General features: G+C 40.6%; 5 protein-coding genes across 7 annotated transcripts; all 5 read left to right on the forward strand.

The window, feature by feature from the left end:
• The first annotated feature begins 1087 nt into the window (after window positions 1–1087).
• Window positions 1088–5467, forward strand: LOC109626478 (ubiquitin-conjugating enzyme E2 L3-like). Its single transcript, XM_020082473.2, has 4 exons — window positions 1088–1244; window positions 3177–3272; window positions 3725–3911; window positions 4139–5467. Exons 1-4 carry the CDS (start codon window positions 1215–1217, stop codon window positions 4291–4293), a joined length of 468 nt encoding a protein of 155 aa, XP_019938032.1. The 5' UTR covers window positions 1088–1214; the 3' UTR covers window positions 4294–5467.
• Window positions 5468–7391: 1924 nt separating this feature from the next.
• Window positions 7392–10384, forward strand: LOC109626207 (homeodomain-interacting protein kinase 2-like). The gene is made up of 9 exons (XM_069513792.1): window positions 7392–7544; window positions 7938–8128; window positions 8259–8450; window positions 8549–8730; window positions 8856–8979; window positions 9093–9212; window positions 9317–9400; window positions 9505–9674; window positions 9767–10384. The coding sequence occupies exons 1-9, from the start codon at window positions 7496–7498 to the stop codon at window positions 10284–10286; spliced, it is 1632 nt and encodes a 543-aa protein (XP_069369893.1). The 5' UTR covers window positions 7392–7495; the 3' UTR covers window positions 10287–10384.
• A 1773-nt stretch (window positions 10385–12157) lies between these two features.
• Window positions 12158–15139, forward strand: LOC138405409 (homeodomain-interacting protein kinase 2-like). Its single transcript, XM_069513794.1, has 9 exons — window positions 12158–12297; window positions 12693–12883; window positions 13014–13205; window positions 13304–13485; window positions 13611–13734; window positions 13848–13967; window positions 14072–14155; window positions 14260–14429; window positions 14522–15139. The coding sequence occupies exons 1-9, from the start codon at window positions 12249–12251 to the stop codon at window positions 15039–15041; spliced, it is 1632 nt and encodes a 543-aa protein (XP_069369895.1). The 5' UTR covers window positions 12158–12248; the 3' UTR covers window positions 15042–15139.
• A 1654-nt stretch (window positions 15140–16793) lies between these two features.
• LOC138405410 (homeodomain-interacting protein kinase 2-like) lies at window positions 16794–19774 on the forward strand. 3 transcript variants are annotated; one of them, XM_069513796.1, is made up of 9 exons: window positions 16794–16936; window positions 17333–17523; window positions 17654–17845; window positions 17944–18125; window positions 18249–18372; window positions 18486–18605; window positions 18710–18793; window positions 18898–19067; window positions 19160–19774. In XM_069513796.1, exons 1-9 carry the CDS (start codon window positions 16888–16890, stop codon window positions 19677–19679), a joined length of 1632 nt encoding a protein of 543 aa, XP_069369897.1. In that variant the 5' UTR covers window positions 16794–16887; the 3' UTR covers window positions 19680–19774. The 3 variants fall into 3 exon arrangements, with proteins under 3 accessions (XP_069369897.1, XP_069369898.1, XP_069369896.1); XM_069513797.1 differs by having other exon boundaries at window positions 16809–17221; XM_069513795.1 differs by having other exon boundaries at window positions 16809–16936; window positions 17052–17523.
• Window positions 19775–21546: 1772 nt separating this feature from the next.
• LOC138405411 (homeodomain-interacting protein kinase 2-like) lies at window positions 21547–24515 on the forward strand. Its single transcript, XM_069513798.1, has 9 exons — window positions 21547–21690; window positions 22086–22276; window positions 22407–22598; window positions 22697–22878; window positions 23008–23131; window positions 23245–23364; window positions 23469–23552; window positions 23657–23826; window positions 23919–24515. The coding sequence occupies exons 1-9, from the start codon at window positions 21642–21644 to the stop codon at window positions 24409–24411; spliced, it is 1605 nt and encodes a 534-aa protein (XP_069369899.1). The 5' UTR covers window positions 21547–21641; the 3' UTR covers window positions 24412–24515.
• Window positions 24516–26125: the final 1610 nt, after the last annotated feature.

Genomic DNA, 26125 nt, shown 5'->3' on the forward strand with positions numbered 1-26125 from the left:
GAATAATACTGAGACTGTATATCAACACTGATCATTAAAAGGCCTGACTGCTGCAGGTACAAAATACGTCTGAACCTTTCAATGGTGCATTTTGGAAACAGGAGCCTGTGGCTTCTGTGACTTTTGTGAAATGAAGTTCCTGCTCTGTGCTTCCTCCTGGTTCTCTGCACTGTAGTGATCTCCAGAGTCTGAGGTCAGGCGAATAACAGATCTCGCCTTTCTTGATCAGCTTATTGATCTCGTTCCTATAGCATCAGCTGTAATAATGCAGCTCAAAATTAAAATTAATAATTTTCCACCAGAAAACAGCATAAAAAAATAACACTTGCTAAAATACTTTGATTTAAAAAACCTGTAAAAGAGGCCTGCTGACTTCAAATGATAACGAATCATAATAAATAGACACATAAATAAAATGTCAACAGGAACGGACTCGTTTATTTATTCAAACTTATTAATGTTCTATACTGATCTGCTCTTCTTGGACACGTGATGCCAAAAGGTCAATCTTTGAATTTCACAGTGAGTTACAACTTTCAGTTTTTGTTGCGGCTGTTCAAAAGAGGTGTCAATAGAATGCATGGTCAATTTAAAGGCTGAGGTTGGCGGTTTGTGTTATACTGGCAGTTATAACACAAGCACACCTCTCTGTTCTTAGCAAAACAATTTGACAGTGCCACACAGTGCATTCTGCATGCCAATCACCAGCTGCTTCAAAATAAGGCTTTGTCCAAAATGTCATGTCCATACACAAAAACAACTCACTGTATGAACCATTCAATTCAAATAAAGCTTATTTTGAAACTATTATTCTTAAATACTATGACATTATCTTATGACAGGCATACGCTGTATTTGTGCCATTAAGAGTTTATGCTCAGAAGTTTATCATATTTTTGAAATCCTCGGATATATCTGTTCATTTCACACTGTAGAAATTGTACAAATGTAATACTGTATATAGAGCATGCAGTTATATGGTAACAGGGTCTCTGCTTGTCAGAGAGGGGGCCAGTATTTGGGGGAGTGGAGGTTATTTCAAGTCTGATTTAGTCTGACATACATACTCCATGTCGATGGGTGGCGGTAGTGTGCCGGGACGCCGGCTGACAGCCTCTTACGACAATCTCTAAAGTAGTCGATGAAGGAACGGAAAGAAACAGGAAGAAGAAGACGAAGAAGACGACGACAACGACGGCGAGGAGATCAGCGTTATGATGTCTGCGACCAAGAGACTAGAGAGGGTAAAAACAAATACTAATGTACATTTATTCAATTGATTCTACTCTGGAAGGGTTCAAACTACTTGGCTCCGCTGTTTGTGTGTCGCTAAAGAACCGTCAGCCGAGAGTAAATGTTCTTTCGTTCATGTGTCCGACAAAATGAAAGGATCATGACGCCCGACAGACGGTGACTAAGGTGAATAGTTAGTTGGAGTGAGTCAGCACCGAAACTGTCTTCGCAGCAGCGGGGAGAGCGACGCGTCCGCGTTCGAAGGGGCGAGCCGATGAGTCGGCGTGTTAGTGGGAAGTGAAGCCGCAGGTTTCGCTGGCTGTCACCGTGTGGAGGGACGCGGCTGAGCCGAAAACATGGAGACTTTGGGGTTGGGGCGTGACTTAAGACCTCAGACCCAGGAGATTATTCTCTTAAAACACAAGTTAAACCAAGCAACTACGATCAGTCTGTGAAGCCAGAAGTCAAACCACAGAAAACAAATCGGTGCTTTCCAAGTAAAAGATAAGTTTTCTCCAGTCTCTCCAATCTGAGGAAGTGTTGCTTTCCTCAGTTTTGATTTAATTTCAACAAAATATCAGTCTCAAAATGAATAATTATGTTATTTAATCAGTTACTAACGGGCCCATTTATTTAACTGACCAGTACATTTAAAATGAAAAATGTCCACAGTTTAGTTGTTGGCAAATTGCATATCATTGTTTTAAAAAAAATGATAACAACAAGTGAAAATGTAAACCCTACAGTCATTCAAATTGTCTTCAAATGTTAATGCAGTGTTCACAAAATATAGAAAAGTACTTTAGTAAGTTTGGGCTGAATGCACCAGTATGTAGTTGTCACAGCTTGTAAATGGCAGTTTATATGAATTTTATTACATAAAACTGTTATTAACTGAATATTAAATGATGTGTCATAGAGAAAAATGCCTACAATTACATTCAAAAGTGTGAATTAATTAATTAACTAATGTATTGGAGTAAAATGTAGGAGCATTAAATGGAAATACTTGAAAATGATACTCAGTTACTCTCCAGCTGCTGTGTAAATGTTTAAATCTGTTTAATATCGTGTTTGACTTGAGTGTAATGGAAAGTGAATGACTTTCTCCAGCACTTGAGTCTGATGCTTTCGGTTTCAATGTACCAGCATTTGGTTTTGATTTGTCTCATGTCTGTTACAACAAAGTCCCTGTGTTAGGGATTATTCAAGTGAGAACATCAGTCAAGTGTTCTGTTACCGCCTCTGAATTCCACACACAAATACTGATGGGAAGTAGAGGAGTTAGTAGAGATATACTTCTGCCTGTCAGTGTAAAGTATGTAGTTAATGACACAGCAGTAAAAGGATCTGAGCTGCAACTGGAGCTACAATCGGTTTATTGATTAAAAGAGAAGAATTCGTAAAAGATTTCGATAGATGAATAGTTGATTTAGTCATTTTCCAGTAAAAATCCTAAACATGTATTTTCTCCAGTTTCACAAATATGAGGACTTTCTGCTTTTGTGTATCACAAAGTAATTGAAAAATGACCATCTCAGAGTCCCTCATTGTCCCAAACCTTCAAATATTTTGAATTGCTCCAAGAGTACAACTACCTAACTAGTATAACTGGAGCATTGCAGCTGTTTTAATGTTTTTTTTTTTTATCAACTTATGGGCTTCAATTTTTGATGTACTACAAAAACACTAAATAAGGTTTCCTGGGTAGAAACTACAACCTGTAAATATGAGTTAATGATCTTTTCTGTCCTGCAGCAGATTTTGTTGTGTTTCATTTTTTCCATTCAGTTTGGGGGATCTAGAAATGTCTTTGGAAACAGCACAGAGTGTTGTATTCGATTTGGTTGTCTTTGTGACTCAACTGTAATAATACACGAGAGGTACTACTGAGGTGAGGATAAGTTGCTCATCATCCATTTAAATCAACTTGTTTCTTTCAGGAGCTCAGTGACATCATTAAAACTGGGATCAAGCATTTCCGCAACATTCAAGTCGACGAATCAAATATCTTGATCTGGAATGGGCTCATTGTTCCTGTAAGTATTCAGCTATTACTAAAGTCACCTGCATAACTTCCAGCTTAAATTGAATATTTTGTGTCCTGCGGCAGCATTTAATATATGGCCTGTGCTCTCTCCTGACAAGCATTCAAAAATCTTGTTTTCATGATGGAACAATCACATTTTAAGAGCCTTTTTACAGGGTTTTCATTTTAAAATTAGATAGCTTGAAATATTGAGCCGGAGACGGTCATTTCAACCGACTTCTGGATCTAACTTCAGAGCTGCTGTCATCCTAACACTGACACACACCTCCAGCCGCTGGGAGCCAAAGAATAAATGCTTATTTTCCCTCTGACATTTTACTTTCTTTTCAATATTACTAAGAACGGGAGAAAAAACATTAATTTTGAGTTTGAAAAGGTTGACTAAATGTGATTTTTTTTTTTTTCCCCTCCCCAATCTACAAATTCTTGTTTTTGTCCAAGGATTGTCCTCCATATGACAAAGGAGCGTTTCGCATTGAGATCATCTTCCCTGCCGAGTACCCCTTCAAGCCACCCAAGATCACCTTCAAGACAAAAATCTACCATCCCAATATTGACGAGAAGGGTCAGGTCTGCCTGCCTGTCATCAGTGTAGAGAACTGGAAACCAGCAACAAAAGCCACCCATGGTGAGAGAGTAGGAGGTGTACTGTTCAAAGCTTGTATCTACTGCCTCCAAGTGGCCAATAATCTTCTAAACTGCAGGTTTAGAAGGTGGAAAGGCTTACACAGAAATTCCTCACTGCCGTTTGTGATATCTGCAGTTCCTTTCAAAAAGTGTGTAAAACCCCTCAAATAAGAAAACGGGGACCTTTGTTCATTAATCACCTGTGTTCCCATTCCTTCTCTCCTCCAGTGATTGAGTGTCTCATTACTCTGGTGCTCACCCCCCAGCCCGAGCACCCGCTGAGGGCAGACCTGGCGGAGGAATACACTAAAGACCACGGTAAATTCATGAAGAATGCTGAGGAGTTCACAAAGAAACACAGTGAAAAGCGACCTGTGGACTAACGTCACAACACTGACACAGCTCTTGGCCTCCTTTCTGTTTCCTGTTGAAAGAGCTCACCCTGACTCTCTGTTCTTATCTCAAAAACCACACAGAGTTGCCCTGATCTTGCGTACCTGCATTGTTTTAGCACTCTGCAACCACAAATAGAGGATTGTTTCTGTTTCACTTTGCCAAAAAAAGAATGAGTAAGCAGGACTTTTGGTGAATAGGCAGGCTCTGGCCTCTAGGTGTCACCTTTTGATTTGTTGATGACTTCTTTCTAGAAAAACAAGAAAATTGTCTGAGGTGGCATCCTGCGAAGTAAAATATCTGGAATAATAAAAATGCTGTTCTTCTTACTTAAATGTTGAATGTGTTCTCAGATTGATAATTAGTTTATGCAGACCTGTTTACAGATTTTAAAGCTTTGTTTTCAGAAGTTAAAATTGTGCAGCATCTAATGCTTGTTTATATCTTTTCTCCCTATTTGCCTTTTGGTTCTGTCTGTACCCTTTAAAATCACCTGTTGCAGTACATGGAAAAGTTTGTTACTGATTCAGAACTTGTAAAAACGGTTTACCAAATGCAACGACATCCATTTGTCCTTTTTGAAATGTCTTTGTATTTTGAAACATTTGGAGACAGAAATCCCTTATAACTATTATCCCCCCCCCTCCTCTGTTGGCCACCTAGGAAATTACACACAGTCAGTGAGCATTACATTACTTTTGATGCAGGTGGGGAATCGGATGTTTTTGTTTTGATGATATAACTACTGGATGTCTGGATACCAGACATAGTTCTTAGGGCAAGTCACAGTTACTCTTGTCTCTTAAGGTATCTTTCGTGACAGAAGTAAGACAAACCCTTTGTATTAAAACTATTATTAACACAGGGTTGATCTTTTGCACTGTTCAATGTCAATTATTCACACTCACTGACAACATTGTCATACCAGGAGCATTATATACAAAGCACTGATTGGTTGTTGGAATTGCAATTGGTTTTCTGTCTGCTGTTAATGTTTCTGTGATCAGCAGGTGAACAGCTCTAATTTAAAAGCTTTCCTCATCAATAATCACAAGTGTCTGACGAATCCTAGCACAGCACCAGCCCGCTCTCTGCTGTCAACACATCAACCTGCAGGTGGTTAACGGCGGTCTTCATTGAATAAAGATCTGTGATGGATGCTTACTCAAACTTGTATTTCTTTAGTTTATCAACTTAGGTTATTATGGCCACCGGAGTGTTGCAACAAATGAGAGCAGCAGAGAAACATCAATGCAGATTCTTTCATACAGAGCACGGAGTGGTTGGGTGAGCCTGAAAAGAATTTGAAGTATAATGTTAAATTACGGAGCCCTAGCAATTGCAAAATATAGTAAAGGTTATGAAAAGACTCTTAAGTTTGAATAGGAAACACAAAAAATTTTGAACATTAAACATCAGCAATGGTTAATGAAGTAACATCTACATTCTGTCTATTTTACATGACTTCTCCACTATTGTACCAAGAGACGGTTATTTTATGACCTTAAACACACAAATGTTCATTAAACCACCTTAGTCTACTTATGGAAACCTGATGACATGACTTACAACACCAGCTGCCATTGCATCACCTCTCTCAGGCCTACATGTCAGTTTCCAGCAGGCAGATGTCAACAGCATCAGTGTCTGTGAATGTGTATGTACACGTGTGTGCATGCACGTTACCAGTTGTCCTGTGATGTTGTATCACATTTGTTACTTTCCATTTCTAGTCTGGTCAAATGCCGCATCACTCACTGAAGTAATCATTTCTCACGGACACTTCGGATGAACACCGCACTTTATGGAGACTCCTCAACACTGACTTGAAGACTCATTACCTGCGGCAAACCACTGCTGGACTTGTTTCCAAAGAGAAATCCAGAGAGAATGCTTTGTTCACTGTAGCTTAGAATTTATTGCAAAATAAATGTAATAGGAAAATAAGATGCAGTTGCTTCAGTTTTTCACCGGGCTGAGGCTGAAGTCAAAGGCGGTATCTGCTGTAACCCGCTTTCTCCTCCCAAACATGCACCATGCCCACCAACCTATAGAGGTGCCCTCCTCACCATTTCACTAACGATAATGATAATTATTATTATTTCAATTAGAGAGATGACTATGACAGCAAATCCTAATGTAGACTTCACAAATGGTTCACTTGTATGTATAGTGGTCAAGTTTAAGAATTGACAGAGTAGTACATTAAACATCAAATAGAGTGCTTCTATAGCTAGCACTTTTTGTTGTTCTATTGGGCAGTTTGGGGTTCAGTATCTTGCCCAAGGACACTTTGGCATTCAGATGGGAAGACTGGGGATCGAACTTCCGACCTTTTGGTTGGAGGACGACCGCTCTATGGTAGGTCTGTCACAATAACAAATGTTGTTGTATATTGCATTGACCCAGAAAATATTGTGATAAAAGATATCATTGTCATCACTTTGGAACCATTTCATACCACTGATATCATGAAAATATTATAGCACAATAATAATAACCCTTACAAAGTTATCTTCTGCGTGATGCAGCCTCAGCTTCATGATCAGTATTGATCAGTATTTGATTATTATGCAGTTGAATGGCAGAGATGAGCTGATGTTTCTGATTATATAAATTATATTATGTACCTTATTTTTTTAAAACTAATTCTTGGCATATTTGTGCTCATATTATCTGATTTCTTTGGCTTGAATGGAAACCTGTTCCTACAGTGGTTTATTGTCGACTTTGTTTCATGTTCACGGATGTAATGACACACAAAAAGATAAATCTCAATTAAAATGAATTAATTGTGTTTATTTATTTATTTATACCATATGTATTAATTTGATTTCACTTTACACAATGTTGCTGTGAAAAATAATTCAGGTTGCATGTATACGTAGGTCATTTTGTGATGATATGTGATATGATACACAGACAACAACATTATTGGTGTAAGTTTCAGTGAGAGTCCATCACTGTCCATCAGAGGATCAGTGGAAAGTGAAAATTTGATATATCAAAGGACTAGAGGCACAGGTTGCCTCTAGTCCAAAAGGGACAGGTTGCCTCTAGTCCTTTGATGTATCAAAACTGCACTTTGGGTATAGACTCCTTTACAACTGACATGAGAACGTCACTACCTGCTGCAAACCACCGCTGGTGTAAGAAGAGAAACGTCAATTTCCACAGTACTCGAGATACGAAATGGCAGAAAATCTAGTTTCACACAGCTGTTTGACAGCAAATAAAGCAGGTATGTATATTTCAACACACAGTAACCGGGAATGATTAAGTACATTTACTCAAATGCACTACTATGAATGCTTTAACTATACGTATCTAAGATTTCTTCTGCTTTATATCTCCAGGTAAATATGTCAGAGCAGACTTTTGTTGAACAAAGTCAAAAAGTTGAATAATCCACAATGTGAAGAGATTTGTTTAGTAGGAAAGAGATGAAGAAGCAAAATGTGTTGTTTAAAGTTCAGGGAACAACAGGGTTGATGATTTGTGTGTTCAGGGTTGATGAAGCTGGGTGAGGAAGGGGAATATGAAGCATTGAATGTTGGGCTAATGGCACCAGCTTTCACTCTGGCCTTGCTGACTCCATATTGTAACCTTCTTATGTTCTTCTTCTTGGTCACAGATGAACAGATGCAGTCAGGGGATTCTGAGGTGCCACAGAGCAACATACTGTGCAGTGGCACCAACAGCTACCTCATCACTGAAGTGTGCGGAGAGGGGGCCTTTGGCAAAGTTGTCAAGGCCGTAAACATGGCCACATCTCAAGAAGTGGCCCTCAAAATCCTCAAACGTGAGGATGCTGCTCCAAGAGAGGTATGTAATCTTGTTCATTTTGAGGTTTTGTTTCACACTGTCTTACTCCTAACTTGTTTCTTAGAATAACTGTTGAGATCATGCTGTGTCACCTACACCTCCTATATCCTGTTTCCTCTTTCCTCCACAGATGTGGATGCTTAAGGCAGTGAGCGCTCTTGACCCCACCAAAAGCAACGTGGTCGAATTCATGGAGCGGTTTCAGGACGGCGGACAGACCTGTCTGGTGTTTGAGCGGCTGGACATGAACCTGTACCAGCTGCTGCAACAACGACGTGGACATCCGCTGACTCTGAGTGAGATTCGGCCCATTGCTCACCAGGTAAAGATGATGTGACTCCTTCATCAATCTATCATCGAGTGGTAACATACCTGTATATCTTCTAGATCTGTAAATAACATTTGACATTGTTTCTGCAGTTGCTGACAACTTTTGCCGCACTGGAGAGCATTGGGGTGATCCACACAGACCTCAAACCAGACAATGTGATGCTGGTGAACCACGAGAGGGAGCCCTTCAGGGTGAAACTCATCGATTTTGGTGTGTCCTTCATGAGGTCAGAGAACACACGTGGCATGAAAACCCAGCCCATAGGCTTCAGGTAGGATCGATGTGCCAACCTGTGCACTTGTGTGTTTGTGTTGTAAATGATCCAGCAGAAATTGTCTTCAGCAAACATGATGAATTTGACTTTGTATTTATGTTGGTTCTTGTTTTCACTCACAGGTCACCTGAAGTCACCCTGGGCCTCCCTGTCTCAGAGGCCATTGATATGTGGGGTCTTGGCTGCATCCTCCTTTTCCTCTACCTCGCCAACCACCCGTTTTCAGTGGACTGCGAGTACCAGGGAGTAAGTATTCAAAGATTTAAATGCAACGACTGTTACATTCGGCCACAAAAACATGTTCAGACCAACAGGAGACTTGATTTTGGCTGATGTGATTTTCGTTATCCTCTGTCCAGATGAAGGGAATTGTAGACATGCTGGGTCAGCCAGATGATGACTTCCTCAAGGCTGGAATATACAGCCACCAATTTTTCATGGAGGACAAGCACTGGTGCAACCCAGGGTGGTCGATAAAGGTATTTTAACCAGTTTTAGAATATTTTTCTCCCACTCAGACAATAGCTCTTTCCAATGTTGAACACATTATAAAGTAACTGACCAACATGTTTTCTTCCTGTAGACCCCAAGTGAGTTTGAAAGTGGGACTGGCATCAAGGTCAAGGAGTGGGCCGGTGACATTGGAAGCCTGAATGACCTGATCACAGTAAGTCGTCCATTTCGTTACTAAAGAAAGAATAAGTACCAAGTTTCTCTGCTGTTGAGAGACATGAAGTAGTTCAACTGTCACCTACTTTGTTTTAAATCCAGCTTCACCCAGTGCTTAATGGATCCATTGAGCTCCAGGACAGGAGAGCATTTGTCAGTCTGCTCAAAGGCCTCCTTCAGATTGACCCCAGGAGGAGGCTAACGCCACAGAGGGGTCTCTCACACCCCTTTCTTACCATGGTCCACCTGATGGATAACATGGAAAGCCCATAGTAAGTAACTGGTTTCAGTCGTAGATGTATTAATTGAATGAGTTGTTGATTGATTGTTCACTGACTAATCTGCTGATTTGTGTTTGTTTCAGTGTAATGCATTGTCTGGACAGCATGGGGGTCTTAGACTTGGACGACTACGATGATGAGGAAGACTTTTGCTCAGATGTTGTGGCTGAGGAAGACCCCTGGGTGGAGGAGGCTTCAGTCGTCCCACAGTCAGAGGACACAGGCTCAGCTCCTCCTCACTCCAGTGTCAGGGTTGAAGAGCTGGACCCCCCATGTGATGAGACTGCAGCTACTGGCTCATCAGATGTTGTGGCTGAGGAAGACCCCTGGGTGGAGGAGGCTTCAGTTGTACCACACTCAGAGGACACAGGCTCAGCTCCTCCTCACTCCAGTGTCAGGGTTGAAGAGCTGGACCTCCCATGTGATGACACTGCAGCTGCTGGCTCAGATGCAGAGAAATCTACTGAGAGCCAACAATTACCTGATGCAGCTCAAGAGACACAGCTCTGTGAAAACACTCGTCCTGCCAGAGTCAGCAGACTGAAGAGGATGAGGAAGTTTTTGGGCAGAATTGTTAAGAGAGTGAAGAGATTGTTCAGATGAACGTGGATGAAGGACATGTGGAAATTTATTTTTATTTTTCTAAATTGAAAAAAAGTGAATAAAAAGTGTTAATAAATAAATAAAAGTGTTAACTAACATTTTCTTGTTTTGTTGTTTAACCAGTTACTTTAAAAACTAAAAATGCACATGTAATAATATTGAAAAGAAGAAGCAAAATTAAAAATCCTTATACAGTTACCATCAGATGTGTTTATTTCTAAACTGCCCCACATCATCAAGATGACCCTGAAACTTTGTGCATTGCCATCTAGTGGTTGTTACATTCGGCCACAAAAACATGTTCAGAGTTAGAATTTATTGCAAAATAAATGTAAAAGGAAAATAAGATGCAGTTGCTTCAGTTTTTCACCGGGCTGAGGCTGAAGTCAAAGACGGTATCTGCTGTAACCCGCTTTCTCCTCCCAACCATGCACCATGCCCACCAACTTATAGAGGTGCCCTCCTCACCATTTCACAAACGATAATTATTATTATTTCAATTAGAGAGATGACTATGACTCTGACAGCAAATCCTAATGTAGACTTCACAAATGGTTCACTTGTGTGTATAGTGGTCAAGTTTAAGAATTGACAGAGTAGTACATTAAACATCAATTAACTGTGTATGACTACTTTAAGTGTAGCACTACCTAACCAGGTACATTCACTTTATTAATACTGAGTGAGCTTTGATAAACATTAGCAAACTGTCAGATGTGAAATATTATAGGTAGCTGTGCTTGCTAGCTACCAGCAACAATACCTATTTAACACAACACTACCACAAACAATACAAACATTTTAATAACAACAAGCTTTCCTGAGAAGAAGAATACTAATAAGAATACTAACAGGCTTCCCCTGTCACATATGATTAGTCTCCAAGTGCTCTGCATGCAGCATGACAACAGGGAACAGTGTCTTTCGTATTCATATTGTCCAACTAAGGCTGGGTATCGCCACTGATTTCCCACATCAGATATATTCACAAGGTCTCGATTCAGTGAAATTTCAGATTGGATTCAATATCAATTTATTTCAGGATGTTTCATTGTACAATACCAATTTAGCTTAGATATGAAAGAAGAACTAAAGTTGTAAATAGTGCAAGGAAACCTCTAACTTGGTGCAAAATTAAAATAATATGATAGGTCTGTCACAATAGCAAATGTTGTTGTATATTGTATTGACCCAGAAAATATTGTGATAAAAGATATCATTGTCATCACTTTGGAACCATTTCATACCACTGATATCATGAAAATATTATAGCACAATAATAATAACCCTTACAAAGTTGCAGCCTCAGCTTCATGATCAGTCTTGATCAGTATTTGATTATTATGCAGTTGAATGACAGAGATGAGCTGATATTTCTGATTATATAAATTATATTATGTACCTTTTTTTTTAACTAATTCTTGGCATATTTGTGCTCATATTATCTGTTTTCTTTGGCTTGAATGGAAACCTGTTCCTACAGTGGGTTATTGTCGACTTTGTTTCACGTTCACGGTTGTGATGACACACAAAAAGATAAATCTGAAGTAAAATGAATTAATTGTGTTTATTTATTTATTTATACCATATGTATTAATTTGATTTCACTTTACACAATGTTGCTGTGAAAAATAATTCAGGTTGCATGTATACGTAGGTCATTTTGTGATTATATGTGATATGATACACAGACAACAACATTATTGGTGTAAGTTTCAGTGAGAGTCCATCACAGTCCATCAGAGGATCAGTGGAAAGTGACAATTTGATACATCAAAGGACTAGAGGCACAGGTTGCCTCTAGTCCAAAAGGGACAGGTTGCCTCTAGTCCTTTGATGTATCAAAACTGCACTTTGGGTATAGACTCCTTTACAACTGACTTTGAGAACGTCACTACCTGCTGCAAACCACCGCTGGTGTAAGAAGAGAAACGTCAATATCCACAGTACTCACAATACGAAATGGCAGAAAATCTAGTTTCACACAGCTGTTTGACAGCAAATAAAGCTGGTATGTATATTTCAATAAACAGTAACTGGGAATTATTGAGTACATTTACTCAAATACACTACTATGAATGCTTTAACTATACGTATCTAAGATTTCTTCTGCTTTATATCCATGTAAATATGTCAAAGGAGCAGACTTTTGTTGAACAAAGTCAAAAAGTTTCATAATCCACAATGTGAAGAAAAAGATTTGTTTAGTAGGAAAGAGATGAAGCAGAATGTGTTGTTTAAAGTTCAGGGAACAACAGGGTTGATGATTTGTGTGTTCAGGGTTGATGAAGCTGGGTGAGGAAGGGGAATATGAAGCATTGAATGTTGGGCTAATGGCACCAGCTTTCACTCTGCCCCTGCTGACTCCATATTGTAACCTTCTTATGTTCTTCTTCTTGGTCACAGATGAACAGATGCAGTCAGGGGATTCTGAGGCGCCACAGAGCAACATACTGTGCAGTGGCACCAACAGCTACCTCATAACTGAAGTGTGCGGAGAGGGGGCCTTTGGCAAAGTTGTCAAGGCCGTAAACATGGCCACATCTCAAGAAGTGGCCCTCAAAATCCTCAAACGTGAGGATGCTGCTCCAAGAGAGGTATGTAATCTTGTTCATTTTGAGGTTTTGTTTCACATTGTCTTACTCCTAACTTGTTTCTTAGAATAACTGTTGAGACCATGCTGTGTCATCTACACCTCCTATATCCTGTTTCCTCTTTCCTCTACAGATGTGGATGCTTAAGGCAGTGAGCGCTCTTGACCCCACCAAAAGCAACGTGGTCGACTTCATTGAGCGGTTTCAGGACGGCGGACAGACCTGTCTGGTGTTTGAGCGGCTGGACATGAACCTGTACCAGCTGCTGCAACAACGACGTGGACATCCGCTGACTCTGAGTGAGATTCGGCCCATTGCTCACCAGGTAAAGATGATGTGACTCCTTCATCAATCTATCATCGAGTGGTAACATACCTGTTTGTCTTCTAGATCTGTAAATAACATTTGACATTGTTTCTGCAGTTGCTGACAACTTTTGCCGCACTGGAGAGCATTGGGGTGATCCACACAGACCTCAAACCAGACAATGTGATGCTGGTGAACCACGAGAGGGAGCCCTTCAGGGTGAAACTCATCGATTTTGGTGTGTCCTTCATGAGGTCAGAGAATACGCGTGGCATGAAAACCCAGCCCATAGGCTTCAGGTAGGATCGATGTGCCAACCTGTGCACTTGTGTGTTTGTATTGTAAATGATCCAGCAGAAATTGTCTTCAGCAAACATGATGAATTTGACTTTGTATTTATGTTGGTTCTTGTTTTCATTCACAGGTCACCTGAAGTCACCCTGGGCCTCCCTGTGTCAGAGGCCATTGATATGTGGGGTCTGGGCTGCATCCTCCTTTTCCTTTACCTCGCCAACCACCCTTTTTCAGTGGACTGCGAGTACCAGGGAGTAAGTATTCAAAGATTTAAATGCACCGACTGTTACATTCGGCCACAAAAACATGTTCAGCCCAACAGGAGACTTGATTTTGGCTGATGTGATTTTCGTTATTCTCTGTCCAGATGAAGGGAATTGTAGACATGCTGGGTCAGCCAGATGATGACTTCCTCAAGGCTGGAATATACAGCCACCAATTCTTCATGGAGGACAAGCACTGGTGCAACCCAGGGTGGTCGATAAAGGTATTTTAACCAGTTTTAGAATATTTTTCTCCCACTCAGACAATAGCTCTTTCCAATGTTGAACACATTATAAAGTAACTGACCAACATGTTTTCTTCCTGTAGACCCCAAGTGAGTTTGAAAGTGGGACTGGCATCCAGGTCAAGGAGTGGGCCAGTGACATTGGAAGCCTGAATGACCTGATCACAGTAAGTCATCCATTTCATTACTAAAGAAAGAATTAGTACCAAGTGTCTCTGCTGTTGAGAGACATGAAGTAGTTAAACTGTCACCTACTTTGTTTTAAATCCAGCTTCACCCAGTGCTGAATGGATCCATTGAGCTCCAGGACAGGAGAGCGTTCGTTAGTCTGCTCAAAGGCCTCCTTCAGATTGACCCCAGGAGGAGGCTAACGCCACAGAGGGGTCTCTCACACCCCTTTCTTACCATGGTCCACCTGATGGATAACATGGAAAGCCCATAGTAAGTAACTGGTTTCAGTCGTAGATGTATTAAGGGAATGAGTTGTTGATTGATTCTTCACTGACTAATCTGCTGATATGTGTTTTTTTCAGTGTAATGCATTGTCTGGACAGCATGGGGGTCTTAGACTTGGACGACTACGATGATGAGGAAGACTTTTGCTCAGATGTTGTGGCTGAGGAAGACCCCTGGGTGGAGGAGGCTTCAGTCGTCCCACAGTCAGAGGACACAGGCTCAGCTCCTCCTCACTCCAGTGTCAGGGTTGAAGAGCTGGTTCCCCCATGTAATGAGACTGCAGCTGCTGGCTCATCAGATGTTGTGGCTGAGGAAGACCCCTGGGTGGAGGAGGCTTCAGTTGTACCACAGTCAGAGGACACAGGCTCAGCTCCTCCTCACTCCAGTGTCAGGGTTGAAGAGCTGGACCTCCCATGTGATGACACTGCAGCTGCTGGCTCAGATGCAGAGAAATCAGTTGAGAGCCAACAATTACCTGATGCAGCTCAAGAGACACAGCTCTGTGAAGACACTCGTCCTGCCAGAGTCAGCAGACTGAAGAGGATGAGGAAGTTTTTTGGCAGAATTGTTAAGAGAGTAAAGAGATTGTTCAGATGAACGTGGATGAAGGACATGTGGAAATTTATTTTTATTTTTATAAATTGAAAAAAAGTGAATAAAAAGTGTTAATAAATAAATAAAAGTGTTAACTAACATTTTCTTGTTTTGTTGTTTAACCAGTTACTTTAAAAACTTAAAATACACATGTAATAATATTGAAAAAAAGAAGCAAAATTAAAAATCCTTATACAGTTACCATCAGATGTGTTTATTTCTAAACTGCCCCACATCATCAAGATGACCCTGAAACTTTGTGCAGCATTGCCATCTAGTGGCTGTTACATTCGGCCACAAAAACATGTTCAGACTTAGAATTTATTGCAAAATAAATGTAAAAGGAAAATAAGATGCAGTTGCTTCAGTTTTTCACCGGGCTGAGGCTGAAGTCAAAGACGGTATCTGCTGTAACCCGCTTTCTCCTCCCAACCATGCACCATGCCCACCAACTTATAGAGGTGCCCTCCTCACCATTTCACAAACGATAATGATAATTATTATTATTTCAATTAGAGAGATGACCATGACTCTGACAGCAGATCCTAATGTAGACTTCACAAATGGTTCACTTGTATGTATAGTGGTCAAGTTTAAGAATTGACAGAGTAGTACATTAAACATCCATTAACTGTGTATGACTACTTTAAGTGTAGCACTACCTAACCAGGTACATTCAATTTATTTATACTGAGTGAGCTTTGATAAACATTAGCAAACTGTCAAATATGAAATATTATAGGTAGCTGTGTTTGCTAGCTACCAGCAACAATACCTATTTAACACAACACTACCACAAACAATACAAACATTTTAATAACAACAAGCTTTCCTGAGAAGAAGAATACTAATAAGAATACTAACAGGCTTCCTCTGTCACATATGATTATTCTCCAAGTGCTCTGCATGCAGCATGACAACAGGGAACAGTGTCTTTCGTATTCATATTGTCCAACTAGGGCTGGGTATCGCCACTGATTTCCCACATCAGATATATTCACAAGGTCTCGATTCAGTGAAATTTCAGATTGGATTCAATATCGATTTATTTCAGGATGTTTCATTGTACAATACCAATTTAGCTTGGATATGAAAGAAGAACTAAAGTTGTAAACGGTGCAAGGAAACCTCTAACTTGGTGCAAAATTAAAATAATATGATAGGTCTGTCACAATAACAAATGTTGTTGTATATTGTATTGACCCAGAAAATATTGTGATAAAAGATATCATTGTCATCACTTTGGAACCATTTCATACCACTGATATCATGAAAATATTATAGCACAATAATAATAACCCTTACAAAGTTGCAGCCTCAGCTTCATGATCAGTCTTGATCAGTATTTGATTATTATGCAGTTGAATGGCAGAGATGAGCTGATATTTCTGATTATATAAATTATATTATGTACCTTTTTTTTTTAACTAATTCTTGGCATATTTGTGCTCATATTATCTGTTTTCTTTGGCTTGAATGGAAACCTGTTCCTACAGTGGGTTATTGTCGACTTTGTTTCACGTTCACGGTTGTGATGACACACAAAAAGATAAATCTGAAGTAAAATGAATTAAATGTGTTTATTTATTTATTTATACCATATGTATTAATTTGATTTGACTTTACACAATGTTGCTGTGAAAAATAACAATTTGATACATCAAAGGACAAGAGGCACAGGTTGCCTCTAGTCCAAAAGGGACAGGTTGCCTCTAGTCCTTTGATGTATCAAAACTGCACTTTTGGTATAGACTCCTTTACAACTGACTTTGAGAACGTCACTACCTGCTGCAAACCACCGCTGGTGTAAGAAGAGAAACGTCAATTTCCACAGTACTCGAGATACGAAATGGCAGAAAATCTAGTTTCACACAGCTGTTTGACAGCAAATAAAGCTGGTATGTATATTTCAACACACAGTAACCGGGAATGATTAAGTACATTTACTCAAATGCACTACTATGAATGCTTTAACTATACGTATCTAAGATTTCTTCTGCTTTATATCTCCAGGTAAATATGTCAAAGGAGCAGACTTTTGTTGAACAAAGTCAAAAAGTTGTATAATCCACAATGTGAAGAGATTTGTTTAGTAGGAAAGAGATGAAGAAGCAAAATGTGTTGTTTAAAGTTCAGGGAACAACAGGGTTGATGATTTGTGTGTTCAGGGTTGATGAAGCTGGGTGAGGAAGGGGAATATGAAGCATTGAATGTTGGGCTAATGGCACCAGCTTTCACTCTGGCCTTGCTGACTCCATATTGTAACCTTCTTATGTTCTTCTTCTTGGTCACAGATGAACAGATGCAGTCAGGGGATTCTGAGGCGCCACAGAGCAACATACTGTGCAGTGGCACCAACAGCTACCTCATAACTGAAGTGTGCGGAGAGGGGGCCTTTGGCAAAGTTGTCAAGGCCGTAAACATGGCCACATCTCAAGAAGTGGCCCTCAAAATCCTCAAACGTGAGGATGCTGCTCCAAGAGAGGTATGTAATCTTGTTCATTTTGAGGTTTTGTTTCACATTGTCTTACTCCTAACTTGTTTCTTAGAATAACTGTTGAGACCATGCTGTGTCATCTACACCTCCTATATCCTGTTTCCTCTTTCCTCCACAGATGTGGATGCTTAAGGCAGTGAGCGCTCTTGACCCCACCAAAAGCAACGTGGTCGACTTCATTGAGCGGTTTCAGGACGGCGGACAGACCTGTCTGGTGTTTGAGCGGCTGGACATGAACCTGTACCAGCTGCTGCAACAACGACGTGGACATCCGCTGACTCTGAGTGAGATTCGGCCCATTGCTCACCAGGTAAAGATGATGTGACTCCTTAATCAATCTATCATCGAGTAGTAACATACCTGTATATCTTATAGATCTGTAAATAACATTTGACATTGTTTCTGCAGTTGCTGACAACTTTTGGCGCACTGGAGAGCATCGGGGTGATCCACACAGACCTCAAACCAGACAATGTGATGCTGGTGAACCACGAGAGGGAGCCCTTCAGGGTGAAACTCATCGATTTTGGTGTGTCCTTCATGAGGTCAGAGAATACGCGTGGCATGAAAACCCAGCCCATAGGCTTCAGGTAGGATCGATGTGCCAACCTGTGCACTCGTGTTTGTGTTGTAAATGATCCAGCAGTAATTCTCTTCAGCATACATGATGAATTTGACTTTGTATTTATGTTGGTTCTTGTTTTCACTCACAGGTCACCTGAAGTCACCCTGGGCCTCCCTGTATCAGAGGCCATTGATATGTGGGGTCTGGGCTGCATCCTCCTTTTCCTCTACCTCGCCAACCACCCGTTTTCAGTGGACTGCGAGTACCAGGGAGTAAGTATTCAAAGATTTCAATGCAACAACTGTTACATTCGGCCACAAAAACATGTTCAGACCAACAGGAGACTTGATTTTGGCTGATGTGATTTTCGTTATTCTCTGTCCAGATGAAGGGAATTGTAGACATGCTGGGTCAGCCAGATGATGACTTCCTCAAGGCTGGAATATACAGCCACCAATTTTTCATGGAGGACAAGCACTGGTGCAACCCAGGGTGGTCGATAAAGGTATTTTAACCAGTTTTAGAATATTTTTCTCCCACTCAGACAATAGCTCTTTCCAATGTTGAACACATTATAAAGTAACTGACCAACATGTTTTCTTCCTGTAGACCCCAAGTGAGTTTGAAAGTGGGACTGGCATCCAGGTCAAGGAGTGGGCCGGTGACATTGGAAGCCTGAATGACCTGATCACAGTAAGTCGTCCATTTCGTTACTAAAGAAAGAATTAGTACCAAGTTTCTCTGCTGTTGAGAGACATGAAGTAGTTCAACTGTCACCTACTTTGTTTTAAATCCAGCTTCACCCAGTGCTGAATGGATCCATTGAGCTCCAGGACAGGAGAGCATTCGTCAGTCTGCTCAAAGGCCTCCTTCAGATTGACCCCAGGAGGAGGCTAACGCCACAGAGGGGTCTCTCACACCCCTTTCTTACCATGGTCCACCTGATGGATAACATGGAAAGCCCATAGTAAGTAACTGGTTTCAGTCGTAGATGTATTAATTGAATGAGTTGTTGATTGATTGTTCACTGACTAATCTGCTGATTTGTGTTTTTTTCAGTGTAATGCATTGTCTGGACAGCATGGGGGTCTTAGACTTGGACGACTACGATGATGAGGAAGACTTTTGCTCAGATGTTGTGGCTGAGGAAGACCCCTGGGTGGAGGAGGCTTCAGTCGTCCCACAGTCAGAGGACACAGGCTCAGCTCCTCCTCACTCCAGTGTCAGGGTTGAAGAGCTGGACCCCCCATGTGATGAGGATGCAGCTGCTGGCTCATCAGATGTTGTGGCTGAGGAAGACCCCTGGGTGGAGGAAGCATCAGTTGTACAACAGTCAGAGGACACAGGCTCAGCTCCTCCTCACTCCAGTGTCAGGGTTGAAGAGCTGGACCTCCCATGTGATGACACTGCAGCTGCTGGCTCAGATGCAGAGAAATCAGCTGAGAGCCAACAATTACCTGATGCAGCTCAAGAGACACAGCTCTGTGAAGACACTCGTCCTGCCAGAGTCAGCAGACTGAAGAGGATGAGGAAGTTTTTTGGCAGAATTGTTAAGAGAGTGAAGAGATTGTTCAGATGAACGTGGATGAAGGACATGTGGAAATTTATTTTTATAAATTGAAAAAAAGTGAATAAAAAGTGTTAATAAATAAATAAAAGTGTTAAGTAACATTTTCTTGTTTTGTTGTTTAACCAGTTACTTTAAAAACTTAAAATACACATGTAATAATATTGAAAAAAAGAAGCAAAATTAAAAATCCTTATACAGTTACCATCAGATGTGTTTATTTCTAAACTGCCCCACATCATCAAGATGACCCTGAAACTTTGTGCATTGCCATCTAGTGGCTGTTACATTCGGCGCAAAAACATGTTCAGACTTAGAATTTATTGCAAAATAAATGTAATAGGAAAATAAGATGCAGTTGCTTCAGTTTTTCACCGGGCTGAGGCTGAAGTCAAAGACGGTATCTGCTGTAACCCGCTTTCTCCTCCCAACCATGCACCATGCCCACCAACTTATAGAGGTGCCCTCCTGACCTTTTCACAAACGATAATGATAATTATTATTATTTCAATTAGAGAGATGACCATGACTCTGACAGCAGATCCTAATGTAGACTTCACAAATGGTTCACTTGTATGTATAGTGGTCAAGTTTAAGAATTGACAGAGTAGTACATTAAACATCCATTAACTGTGTATGACTACTTTAAGTGTAGCACTACCTAACCAGGTACATTCAATTTATTTATACTGAGTGAGCGTTGATAAACATTAGCAAACTGTCAAATATGAAATATTATAGGTAGCTGTGTTTGCTAGCTACCAGCAACAATACCTATTTAACACAACACTACCACAAACAATACAAACATTTTAATAACAACAAGCTTTCCTGAGAAGAAGAATACTAATAAGAATACTAACAGGCTTCCTCTGTCACATATGATTATTCTCCAAGTGCTCTGCATGCAGCATGACAACAGGGAACAGTGTCTTTCGTATTCATATTGTCCAACTAGGGCTGGGTATCGCCACTGATTTCCCACATCAGATATATTCACAAGGTCTCGATTCAGTGAAGTTTCAGATTGGATTCAATATCGATTTATTTCAGGATGTTTCATTGTACAATACCAATTTAGCTTGGATATGAAAGAAGAACTAAAGTTGTAAACGGTGCAAGGAAACCTCGAACTTGGTGCAAAATTAAAATAATATGGTAGGTCTGTCACAATAGCAAATGTTGTTGTATATTATATTGACCCAGAAAATATTGTGATAAAAGATATCATTGTCATCACTTTGGAACCATTTCATACCACTGATATCATGAAAATATTATACCGCAATAATAATAACCCTTACAAAGTTGCAGCCTCAGCTTCATGATCAGTATTGATCAGTATTTGATTATTATGCAGTTGAATGACAGAGATGAGCTGATATTTCTGATTATATAAATTATATTATGTACCTTTTTTTTTTAACTAATTCTTGGCATATTTGTGCTCATATTATCTGTTTTCTTTGGCTTGAATGGAAACCTGTTCCTACAGTGGGTTATTGTCGACTTTGTTTCACGTTCACGGTTGTGATGACACACAAAAAGATAAATCTGAAGTAAAATGAATTATTTGTGTTTATTTATTTATTTATACCATATGTATTAATTTGATTTCACTTTACACAATGTTGCTGTGAAAAATAATTCAGGTTGCATGTATACGTAGGTCATTTTGTGATGATATGTGATATGATACACAGACAACAACATTATTGGTGTAAGTTTCAGTGAGAGTCCATCACTGTCCATCAGAGGATCAGTGGAAAGTGACAATTTGATACATCAAAGGACTAGAGGCACAGGTTGCCTCTTGTCCAAAAGGGACAGGTTGCCTCTAGTCCTTTGATGTATCAAAACTGCACTTTGGGTATAGACTCCTTTACAACTGACTTTGAGAACGTCACTACCTGCTGCAAACCACCGCTGGTGTAAGAAGAGAAACGTCAATATCCACAGTACTCACAATACGAAATGGCAGAAAATCTAGTTTCACACAGCTGTTTGACAGCAAATAAAGCAGGTATGTATATTTCAATAAACAGTAACTGGGAATTATTGAGTACATTTACTCAAATACACTACTATGAATGCTTTAACTATACGTATCTAAGATTTCTTCTGCTTTATATCCATGTAAATATGTCAAAGGAGCAGACTTTTGTTGAACAAAGTCAAAAAGTTTCATAATCCACAATGTGAAGAAAAAGATTTGTTTAGTAGGAAAGAGATGAAGCAGAATGTGCTGTTTAAAGTTCAGGGAACAACAGGGTTGATGATTTGTGTGTTCAGGGTTGATGAAGCTGGGTGAGGAAGGGGAATATGAAGCATTGAATGTTGGGCTAATGGCACCAGCTTTCACTCTGGCCTTGCTGACTCCATATTGTAACCTTCTTATGTTCTTCTTCTTGGTCACAGATGAACAGATGCAGTCAGGGGATTCTGAGGTGCCACAGAGCAACATACTGTGCAGTGGCACCAACAGCTACCTCATAACTGAAGTGTGCGGAGAGGGGGCCTTTGGCAAAGTTGTCAAGGCCGTAAACATGGCCACATCTCAAGAAGTGGCCCTCAAAATCCTCAAACGTGAGGATGCTGCTCCAAGAGAGGTATGTAATCTTGTTCATTTTGAGGTTTTGTTTCACATTGTCTTACTCCTAACTTGTTTCTTAGAATAACTGTTGAGACCATGCTGTGTCATCTACACCTCCTATATCCTGTTTCCTCTTTCCTCTACAGATGTGGATGCTTAAGGCAGTGAGCGCTCTTGACCCCACCAAAAGCAACGTGGTCGACTTCATTGAGCGGTTTCAGGACGGCGGACAGACCTGTCTGGTGTTTGAGCGGCTGGACATGAACCTGTACCAGCTGCTGCAACAACGACGTGGACATCCGCTGACTCTGAGTGAGATTCGGCCCATTGCTCACCAGGTAAAGATGATGTGACTCCTTCATCAATCTATCATCGAGTGGTAACATACCTGTATATCTTCTAGATCTGTAAATAACATTTGACATTGTTTCTGCAGTTGCTGACAACTTTTGCCGCACTGGAGAGCATTGGGGTGATCCACACAGACCTCAAACCAGACAATGTGATGCTGGTGAACCACGAGAGGGAGCCCTTCAGGGTGAAACTCATCGATTTTGGTGTGTCCTTCATGAGGTCAGAGAACACGCGTGGCATGAAAACCCAGCCCATAGGCTTCAGGTAGGATCGATGTGCCAACCTCATTGTGTGCACTCGTGTTTGTGTTGTAAATGATCTAGCAGAAATTGTCTTCAGCAAACATGATGAATTTGACTTTGTATTTATGTTGGTTCTTGTTTTCACTCACAGGTCACCTGAAGTCACCCTGGGCCTCCCTGTGTCAGAGGCCATTGATATGTGGGGTCTTGGCTGCATCCTCCTTTTCCTCTACCTCGCCAACCACCCGTTTTCAGTGGACTGCGAGTACCAGGGAGTAAGTATTCAAAGATTTAAATGCAACAACTGTTACATTCGGCCACAAAAACATGTTCAGACCAACAGGAGACTTGATTTTGGCTGATGTGATTTTCGTTATTCTCTGTCCAGATGAAGGGAATTGTAGACATGCTGGGTCAGCCAGATGATGACTTCCTCAACGCTGGAATATACAGCCACCAATTCTTCATGGAGGACAAGCACTGGTGCAACCCAGGGTGGTCGATAAAGGTATTTTAACCAGTTTTAGAATATTTTTCTCCCACTCAGACAATAGCTCTTTCCAATGTTGAACACATTATAAAGTAACTGACCAACATGTTTTCTTCCTGTAGACCCCAAGTGAGTTTGAAAGTGGGACTGGCATCCAGGTCAAGGAGTGGGCCGGTGACATTGGAAGCCTGAATGACCTGATCACAGTAAGTCGTCCATTTCATTACTAAAGAAAGAATTAGTACCAAGTGTCTCTGCTGTTGAGAGACATGAAGTAGTTAAACTGTCACCTACTTTGTTTTAAATCCAGCTTCATCCAGTGCTGAATGGATCCATTGAGCTCCAGGACAGGAGAGCATTCGTCAGTCTGCTCAAAGGCCTCCTTCAGATTGACCCCAGGAGGAGGCTAACGCCACAGAGGGGTCTCTCACACCCCTTTCTTACCATGGTCCACCTGATGGATAACATGGAAAGCCCATAGTAAGTAACTGGTTTCAGTCGTAGATGTATTAATTGAATGAGTTGTTGATTGATTGTTCACTGACTAATCTGCTGATTTGTGTTTTTTTCAGTGTAATGCATTGTCTGGACAGCATGGGGGTCTTAGACTTGGACGACTACGATGATGAGGAAGACTTTTGCTCAGATGTTGTGGCTGAGGAAGACCCCTGGGTGGAGGAGGCTTCAGTCGTCCCACAGTCAGAGGACACAGGCTCAGCTCCTCCTCACTCCAGTGTCAGGGTTGAAGAGCTGGTTCCCCCATGTGATGAGACTGCAGCTGCTGGCTCATCAGATGTTGTGGCTGAGGAAGACCCCTGGGTGGAGGAGGCTTCAGTTGTACCACAGTCAGAGGACACAGGCTCAGCTCCTCCTCACTCCAGTGTCAGGGTTGAAGAGCTGGACCTCCCATGTGATGACACTGCAGCTGAGAGCCAACAATTACCTGATGCAGCTCAAGAGACACAGCTCTGTGAAGACACTCGTCCTGCCAGAGTCAGCAGACTGAAGAGGATGAGGAAGTTTTTGGGCAGAATTGTTAAGAGAGTGAAGAGATTGTTCAGATGAACTTGGATGAAGGACAAGTGGAAATTAATTTTAATTAAAGTATAAATGTAAAAAAAATTTTTTAAAGTAAATAAAAAGTGTTAATAAATAAATAAAAGTGTTAAGTAACATTTTCTTGTTTTGTGTTTTAACCAGTAACTTTAAAAACTTAAAATACACATGTAATAATATTGAAAAAAAGAAGCAAAATTAAAAAACCTTATACAGTTACCATCAGATGTGTTTATTTCTAAACTGCCCCACATCATCAAGATGACCCTGAAACTTTGTGCAGCATTGCCATCTAGTGGCTTTGGTGAGGTACTCAAGGTACCTTTCTTTCTGCCTTTAACTGAATTTAATCAAATGTCTCTTTGAAGAAGGATACATTTAAATATTTTATATGATGATTCCAGTCACCCCAACATTGAATCTGTCTGATAACCACAGCTACAGCAACAGTTAAACAAAACAAGTTCATACAGTCAAAGAAAACCATTGAAATATCCAAGACTCTCTGTTAAGTTTCTGAACAATCCATTAATTCCATACCACTGATAAATAGAATAATGAGGGGTAGACAGGGGCATCTTTACAAAAGAGGAAACATCCTTAAAGCAAAATGGCTTGAAAGCAGCAGGAAAGAAACAGCCGAGGTCCTAAAGGTCAAAATGGAATACAACCTAATAAATACAGACTAAAACTCAGTTCTACTCGCTAAATATTTTAATCTAATGTTGAGAGAGTAAAAAGCCCAAGAACACACCCTCTCCCCTTTCAAATGTGGCCACATGAAAAAGAATCCATGTGGTCATCATAATGAAGAACCTGGTGGGATGGCTGGCCGTAATCCTTGATGCACCCCCAACCTGTCTGTGGACGATCCACTCTACCTCCTGAGCCACAGCCGCCAACATATGCAACTGCAGATCCAGAATCTCTGTCCTGTATCCAACCTGAACACTCACCTTCATGACGCGAGGCCACGTTTCCCCTGATGAGACGTGAGAGGTGTCACATCACAAACTTACTATTTTGTGTTTTGCCACCATAAATTCAGCAACTTTACAAATTTAACAAAGTAAAGTTAGTTGAAGAAAATACTTTTACTACGTTTACAAATCCTTTAAATTTTGTACTTCTGTTTTTAATAAAGTCCCTGATACTCTCTTGGATTTCTGTCTCTTTGCGATTCAATGTGTAGAAAAGTTGAACACATCTGTGAAAGTTGAAATGTTCATTATTGTCCCAGAGAATAAACAAATGTGGATTTGACCTGTAAGAGCAGCAAGGAAAAACCTATTTGGTCAAACCTGTGACTCTTTTCAGGAAAAAGACAAAGACATTTTACACATGACGACAAAATGGTTGTGGTGGTTTGATTGTGAAGTAATTTGGTCTTTTCTCACGTTTGATTTGCTGCTGACTTTAACAACCTCGTTATTTTAGGAGGATCATTGTTGTTTTGTTGTCAAGTGTAAAACCACTTTGTGATTGAGTGTTTTCATTATCAGACATGAGCAGATCCACTGATCTCTCGCTCACACTTAGTTTTAAGGCTGCCTCCACTCAACTAGCTGTAACGTGCTGTGGGACACCCCGACAGAGACACACTCACCTGGACAGGTCCATCATATATATACAGTCAGACCAGACAACATGCAGATGTGAACCACTTCAGGCAATGATGTGACACTTCTGGTCTCCTTCTTGTGGCCCAAACAAAATGGATGTG

The sequence above is a fragment of the Paralichthys olivaceus genome, chromosome 18, assembly GCF_024713975.1.
Source record: "Paralichthys olivaceus isolate ysfri-2021 chromosome 18, ASM2471397v2, whole genome shotgun sequence".
Lineage (NCBI taxonomy): Eukaryota > Metazoa > Chordata > Actinopteri > Pleuronectiformes > Paralichthyidae > Paralichthys > Paralichthys olivaceus.